This window comes from Austrofundulus limnaeus, unplaced genomic scaffold (assembly GCF_001266775.1).
Source record: "Austrofundulus limnaeus strain Quisiro unplaced genomic scaffold, Austrofundulus_limnaeus-1.0 Scaffold626, whole genome shotgun sequence".
NCBI lineage: Eukaryota > Metazoa > Chordata > Actinopteri > Cyprinodontiformes > Rivulidae > Austrofundulus > Austrofundulus limnaeus.
Window position 1 is genome coordinate 144,500 of NW_013953028.1, and position 8,388 is coordinate 152,887.

Sequence of the window (8,388 nt, forward strand, 5' to 3'; positions counted from 1 at the left end):
AATTTAATTTGGTTTTCATATTTATTTGTTTGTTTGTTTGTTTGTTTGTTTGTTTGTTTGTTTATGGTTTTGGCAACTGAGCAGATGAAGCTCTTTGAGTCTGTTTTAAACATCAGATGCGACTGAAGCCTTAAAAGGATGTTTGACCTCTTGATGCTGCTGCTCTAATTCCACCACAACAAACACACACACACACACACACACACACACACACACACACACACACACACACACACACACTAGGTGGCTCAGAGGAGGCGGATCGACTTCACGCACGATTAACCAGTCTGTGTGTGTGTGTTTGTGCAAACGAGGTTCTGAGTGGTGGTTTATGTTGTAATATGTGTTTTCATTATTAACTCATCAAGAACTTAATGTTATTTTAATTGGTGAATTTATATTTAGAAAGAGGCTCGCTCTGTTATTGGCTCCAGCATTGATTCACTGATGCATAAAGCAGAAGAAAGGTCTGAACTGACCTGCCTGCAGCTCTGATCAGTCACCAATGAAAGAATGTGGGCRTATAGTCTTTGAAACAATGAATAATAGTTATTGATAACCAATAATGATGACAAAAATCAGTTGGACATAATAACACATAAAATGTTTTATTACTTGGTTTCCTTTCTTCCAGGAACATTTAAATAATGAGGACGAACATAAATAAATAAAAATTCTGGAGTCCTTACCTTTTTGTGATTTGTTTCAACTTGAATCAAGAGATGTTGTCTGTTAGGATTTTGTACCCAGAGGTGGAAAACAAATTAAATTTACATAGGTTATTGTAGCCTGGTAAAACCAGCCCCTTGTTCTTCACTTTGCTTCATACAGAGGGTCTGGACCCTCAGCTATTGAGAAATGATTTCTTGCTGGAGGAGTGGACTCTGTTGAAGTTTAAAATAATAGGAACTGATTCACCCAATCACTAATGTTTGGCCGCAGAGCCGGCTCTTGGCATAGGCGAACTAGGCGGTCGCCTAGAGTGCCATCTGCTGGAGGAGGCGCCAAACTGCAGGAGAAAAAAGTAATCATTTGTAATCCCTGATTGTAACTCTGCTCAGCGCCCCTTTCAAATAGCATTGTCTTAAAAAAGTATAATGAAGTATTATAGGAAAAATAAACTACCCATAAAACATCCCGCCCCCAATGCAGCAATCGCCCCCACCCTCTCTCTCATTTGATTGACGTTGCTCTGACTCGTCCTGCTCCGGTGGGGGTGGGGGGTCAGCCACGCTGCGAAGCAGGAAGAGAGTGGAAAAGTTCAAAACTTAATTCTACCAGCAGAACAGGTTGGAAGATGGCTTTTTTAATGTTATTTGATTTTTTTTTTATCATCCTACAGGCTCTGACATGTTAGATAATTTTGAAAATGAGGTTTTGAAAAAATCTGTAAGACCTGAAAAAAATCTGTGAGATTGACCTATCACCTGCAAAGTGATGTAAAATCCTTATAACTTACGGACAATCTGTACATGTTGACATGTGTGTTGTTATTTATTTGCTTTCTGGGAAAGCAAAAAAAGTCTACAAAGCGGACGTGTTGTTGGTGGTTTCGTGTTTTTAGAAATCTGATTTTTTCCTCAAAACTCAGTTTTGTTTGAGGAGTAGGCAGGCACATGCAGCAGAGAAAAAAAAATGCAAAAATAACTTTAAAATGATCTGGGGCGAAGCTGAAGCGTCACAGCTTTGTTTGCTTGCTTCAGTTTTGTCCCTTAATGTTTTTAATATGAACCCAACACAAGTTTAGCACAAATCTGGGGTCTAGCTCGGTCAAACTATGAAACACAGCTGAGATTTCAAAGTTGTTTGTGCAAAGTGGTTTTTTTTTTCATTTTGAAAAAAAGACTAAGAATAAAATGTCCTGATGCGTTCTTAATAATCTAGGTATAGTGAAGTCCTTTGGATAAGTTCTTCTTTGTTGAAACATTTCTTTTTATAACCAAAAGACTTCATCAGTCTGAGGAGCAGGTAAACTCAGCCTTTTAGCTTCAAATARTGAATCAACCAGTTTGTCTGTAACACCCTGTAAGGGTTACCCCGAGGGGGATGGACATTTCCACCTGTTTTAACCCTGATCTAAAAAGACCTTCCTCAAAAGAGACATTTTATTTTCTTTAATAAACAAAATAATAATTTTCTTTATATTTTGATTTATACTTCCTTTTAACTACAAGTTATTATCATTTTATAAATCAAAGTTACATAATGAAAAGAATGACAATCTATCTTCTTGCATTATAATTAAGAAAAAGAAAAACATACAAAAAGAATATTGTTCCAATGTTTCTTTATTTGTTTTACACAACTCTTTGTTTAATCAACTGTTATTGGACAGTAAAGTTGTTTTTCTGATTTATTTTTCAATTTAACTAAATTGATCATTATGATTGAGTTCACTATGTTTTATTTTGAAATATATTTATGTATAAAAATATTTGTATTTGAATCATAGACAAATATTTTAAGATTTATTTCATTTTAAAACCGAACTCAAAACACACCTTTTTAGATCTGCCTTTTCCACATGACACAATTGGTTTGCCTGATTTTTACATAGATTTTATATAGATACATTGTTTTTTATTTTTATCTATTTTTATTGTTACATTTTATTTGTTTCTGTTACTTTTTACTCTTTGTATGGTGTCCTTGAGTGTCAGAAAGGCGCCTTTGAAATAAAATGTATTATTATTATTATTAATTTAAATAATTATCTTATATTTCATTGAACTTTAGTTCATTTTTCATTCAGTGTTAATCCTGTCAAAGTCTGAACTTGTTTTTCTGAGCAGGTGTAAGATGTTTTTACAGACCTATGGCAATATCCTGGACTAAACTTTTCATTCTGTCTGCAACTAACCAAGAGTCGAGGTCACGTTCCTMGCTCTTTCTCTTTAGAAATTAACCCTGGAACCAAGCCTCGACAGAGAGAGAAAAGAAAGAGACCAGGAAAGACACCATTTTTACGTCTCCCTAAGCTGTTAATTCCTTCGCAGGAAAATCAGCCTTTGGCACTGATTTGACTCTTATGAGCAAGTCTTTGCCTATCGAGTCACGACACCATGAGTAGTGATTCAACCCAGCTTTGAAGCTCAATTAAGTTTTGAAACTTCTGATGAGAAGTGTTTTGTTTTGAAAGAAAAACCTAAAACGGACCTTGGCTCCCTCCAACGGACAGAAGCAGATTTCTGGGGACGCTGTGAAGCAAAACTTTGGACGTTTTTCTGGAAGTAAAGCTAAATGTTTTGACAAAGTATAGTAGTTGTATATGCTGTTAAGTGCCAGGAGGACTGCGACCAGTTATACATCGGGGAAACAAAGCAGCCACTGTTCAAAAGAATGTCCCAACACAGACGAGCTACATCTAATGGCCAGAACTCTACAGTTTTCACTCATTTACAGGCCAGCGGTCACTCTTTCAGAGATGAGGATGTTCTCATTCTTGATAGAGAGGAACGTTGGTTTGAGAGAGGAGTAAAAGAAGCCATTTTTGTGAAGAAAGACCGTCCATCTTTAAACAGAGGTGGAGGCCTCCGTTTTCAGTTGTCCCCCTCCTACAGTGCTGCCATTGGCAGTATCACTCCACCCCCTGTTAACAATAGGTGTTAATTAGGTGTCAACRATAGCCATGTGATGTGAGTATCAGTCACATGGAGGCAGGGCTTAAAAGCCTGAATTTTGCCTGAAACTCTCAGACTGAAGAAGTCTCTTGGAGGAGAGACGAAACATTTCATTAGAAAAGAACCCGTCCAGAAGACCTATACAATTTTTTTCTTTTTGATTTTTTACCTGGATTACTGAGATGCATCAGGACGTTTTGRCAAAGTGTACCGAAGTTGGGCTGAAGCGTCGGCAGAGATCCAAAGTGTTTGTTCTGGTTTTTCACAGATTGATGAGCTAAAACATTAAGCTAAATATTAGAACGAACCTTCCTTTCTTTCTTTTTCTTAAGCTTAAACCTTGCCATATAAGTTTCATGTGCCTGAAAACATCTGGTTTATCAAGATCTTAAACATGAAGTTTTGCTGTTCCTGTTAAAGTTGTAATATTGACATTAGTTGTGTGGACACATGCATATTTTTGTTGTTTTAACTCACCAAAATTTTTATTGTTCACAATAAGCTGTACATTAGTAATTCATTTGATTTTGTAAATGAAAATCATTTGTTTTAGAAAAACTTAAGTTACTGGGTACTTTACCTCATTGTGGTATTCTCATATTTACACAGAAGGATATTTACTCCTTACACAGAAAGAACTCGTGATTTTCCTCACAATTTCAGTTTTGAGAAGTTGTAGGTACAAATCCCTACAACCCTAAACCCAAAAGACGAAGCATTTGAACAGAGAACCCTTCCAGAGGACCTGACTGAAAACCTGCAGCTCTGCCAGACCAGAAACATTTGAGATATGCAGAAAGTCTCACGAGCCCAGCACACATAAGAGTTGATCTACGTAGCATGGTTTTTCTTTTTGCCCAAAGCAGATATCTCTTTATTAATTCTCTTTTACTACATATATACAGTTTATACTTAAAAGTGATGACATGTAGGACAACATCTTCACAGAGGTGTCAGATGCACTACAAGCATTTCTTGTGTATTTTATGGGTTTCATTGACCTCAGTTGTTTAAAAAAAATTCAATCTTTAGTTGAAAATTCAAGACTAAAAACACGGTGGTGTTTCATGCCCATGGTCCTGTACAGTAAGTAACTGAGATAAATAATAACTTCATTGGATAATTCATTTTTTATCTCTTTTTTTACTTTTTTTCTTTGCAAAAACCTATTTATAAGAACAGTAAAAATACATTTGTGTCATCGAGTGTTTGAGCCATTTCCCTTCCATCCGTGCAGAGGAAACCTAAGAGGGTCCAACTTTCGAGACTTCAGTGACTGACTGGGTCGTAGTTGACTCCTCTTCGTCGCCTCCACTCATCCCCAACATCTTCTTCATACATGAACGGAACTGAAAGACAGAAAAAAATTAACACTTTAGTTCATTTTCATGTCATGGGTTTGGAGAGCATCTCTCAGTTCAGAATTCTCACTTTAGCTAATTTTTTGTGCAACAATAAAAAAAATAGTTCTTTAATTTGTACAACGGCCACGCAATGAGATTTTTTTAAATTATTATTACGGCAATAAAGTCATAATAATACAAGACTAAAGTTGTAATTTTACGAGAATAAAGTCATAATATTATGAGACTAAAGTTGTAATTTTATTATAATAAAGTCCTAATAATACAAGACTAAAGTTGTCATTTTGAAAGCATAAAGTCATAATATTACGAGACTAAAGTCGTAATTTTACAAGAATAAAGTCATAATAATACAAGACTAAAGTGGTAATTTTACGAGAACAATGTCATAGTAATAAGAGACTAAAGTCCTAATTTTGTGAGAATAAAGTCATATTACAAGATTAAAGTTTTAATATTCCAAAAAAGTCATAATATTACGAGATTAAAGTTGTAATTTTTTGAGAATAAAGTCATAACATTACGAGATTGAAGTCGTAATTTTCTGAGAATAAAGTAATAATATTATGGAAAAAAGTCATAATCTTACATGGTATGTCCATTTTTCATCCCTCATTTCTTCATTTTCATCACACCTGCTGTGGACAGCCTTGTTCATAAAGCAGTCCACGATGACTTGGGTCACTGTTAGATTAATATGCTTCCATCCAAATTAGCTATGTGCCGACTAAATTGGTCAGTGCACGCTTCTGTTTATCATATAAGTCATTTGCACAATTTCACAGTCCTGCTACTAATAATTTGATGCTAATGTGCCAAAAGATTAACTATTTATTTATAGCAACACTAAAGAACAACGTGACAAGTTGCTCAACATTCCTCATTTTAAAGCAGTGGTAACTGCATGCCTTTTCTTKCAAAGGGTATAGACTAGTATTACAACTTTAATTTTAGAATATTATGACTTTTTTAAATTTATTATTAATTTATTATTTTAAAAAATAATATTATGACTTTAATCTCATAATGTTACAAATTTATTCACATAATATTATGACTTTATTTCCAAATGACTTTAATATTGTAATATTATGACTTTATTCTCGTAATTAAAAAAATGTAAAAAATCTCGTTGTGTGGACCTAATACTCTGTCGTAAATCTGCATATCATTAATTTCAATTTGTATTAGAAGTAGATTATTTTGTCTATATTTTATACTTAATTGCAATGGCCAAATGAAGAACTTATTGCATTATAAAACTACCAGTAGAGGGCAATGATGAACATGTGAGTGGTTGTTTTAAATAAAAATGATCCCATTTTCAGTTAGCTGGTTCTTAGTTCATTTTAAAACGTGCTTCAACAGCAGCACGACGTTACAGCGTCCATCTCCTTCCAGCTAAAACGTTGAAAACCTTTGCGTCGGCCCACCTGCTTATTAAGGAGGACATAAATGACGGGATTGTAGACTGTGGAGGATTTAGAGAAGACGGATGGTATGGTTGCGAGTCTCAGGTCGAACGTCTGGCCGCGGTTGTTGACGATCCAAAGAGCAAAGAAGGTATATGGCAAATAGCACACCAGGAAGCCCAGCACCATGACGACCACCATCCTGGTCACCTCTCTTTCTGCCTTCTGGGTGGAGGCGGACTCAGCCTGGGCCTTTGCTGCCTGTTGACACAAATTTACTGCCAGACTTAGCATTAAYGGTCCATAAAGCAAGTAAGATGAGATGATACTTCAAATATTTTCATAACGCTACATATCTTGACCTAAAACCGTGCCCAGTCGTGATACATTTCCTACCGATTTCAACGTGAAAAGCAGCTGCGAGTAGCAGAAAACGATGCAAGAGAAAGGGACGGCAAAGCAGAAGTAGAAGAGGAACATCACGTAGGACTCTGTGTTGTACTTGGTGCCTGTTGTGTACCAGTCTGGCCCGCACGAACACTGCAGTCCCTCTGGAATATACCTGGTCAGACCAACAGTGATTCATTCTTCACAATAAAACTGTTCGTCTTGGTTAATAAAATGATTTTTACTCTCTGTTCGTGTACTCACCGACTCCATCCGACTGCAGGAGGAAGTGCAGCACTCATTGCACAGCACCAAGTCAGTCCACAGAAGAATATAGCATGCTCCGATTTGAAGGTAAAGTTCCCAAGTGGCTTACAGATAACCAGCCATCTTTCAAATGCAATCACAGCAAGAGACCAAAGGCTCACCATACCTGAAAAACAAGCAGTAAGAATGAATTCAATGTCTAGACTTAATTTGCTGTCATTCAATGTAAACCTTCCCTTCTTATTTAAAAAGATACACAGTTGTGATTACAACTCTTACCACCAAGAGTTGCAGCGAACCCTTCGATCTTGCACCCCAGTTGACCCAGAGCCATATGTCTGGAGGAAAAGCAGTAGAAGCAGGGGAAAGAGCCAGCGCAAGAAACAAAGAGGTTTGCCACGGCCATGTTGACCAGGATGTAGTTCAGGTGAGAGCGCAGCTTCTTGTATTGAACAGTACATGCTATAGTGAGGACATTGATGGCTGTTCCGGCCACAAACAAAACGAACATGAATGCTGACAGTGAATAAAAAAGTGCCTTGCTTCCTAAATGGTCCTGTGGGACCAGGTACGGGCTGAGGGCGGTGATGTTGTTGGTTTCCAGAGGGATGGGGATCCAGAAGTCGTCTGGGTACTCCTCGATACGATTTCCCCTCATTTTTATTCGGGTGTGTGTTAAACCACAAAAAAAAAAAGGTTTTTGTTTTGAAATTATATAATATAAATGAAAAGTTTAGTCTAATCTTAAACAGCAGTGTGATACTTCATGTTTTTCCTGCCGTCTGTTGGGGGAGCGCCTGCCTCTGTGACAGCGCGTTACTGAAAAACTGCATTTATAGGCCCTTTAAACAGCACTGCAGCTCAWCTTAATTGGCTCAAGGACAGGATTTAAGGCTTTGCATCAATTCCCCTGTCAACTTACACCACCTTTTAGCTAATGCTGAGATTAGAGTCTTAGTACCGGAGCTGGACGGCATCTTCTCACTACTTACCCGTGTCTGAGCCCAGAAAAGCACGTAATCTGTTCACCGGAGGCAAACAGATTAGGTGGTCCTCCTGCACGCATATCACCTGATTACTTTTAGCCTTATTTCTTCTCTTAGCATGATTATTAGTTATGTTGTTGTTGTCCATGTACAAGAACCATCCTCTTTGTTTCTTTAATGTTGTCTTCTTCTGAATGATGAAATTTGTTTGCCCTGATTAAAGATGTTACTGTCAACAACAAAGTAAGAAAGTTATTGCTTTAAGCTAGTTTTTTTAAATGACTGCTTGTTTTGTGATAATCTTGGACCATCTAAAAAGCTCTGATGTTTGTTATCACTTCAGTGAAATGTA

The 8,388-nt window shown here is 36.8% G+C and overlaps 1 protein-coding gene across 1 annotated transcript; it reads right to left on the reverse strand.

Annotated features, from left to right (window-relative positions):
• Window positions 1-4,463: 4,463 nt before the first annotated feature.
• opn1sw2 (opsin 1 (cone pigments), short-wave-sensitive 2) lies at window positions 4,464-7,874 on the reverse strand. The gene is made up of 5 exons (XM_014027229.1): window positions 7,330-7,874; window positions 7,048-7,216; window positions 6,793-6,958; window positions 6,418-6,657; window positions 4,464-4,969 (listed from the first exon to the last, which is right to left on the reverse strand). The coding sequence occupies exons 1-5, from the start codon at window positions 7,706-7,708 to the stop codon at window positions 4,865-4,867; spliced, it is 1,059 nt and encodes a 352-aa protein (XP_013882683.1). The 5' UTR covers window positions 7,709-7,874; the 3' UTR covers window positions 4,464-4,864.
• Window positions 7,875-8,388: the final 514 nt, after the last annotated feature.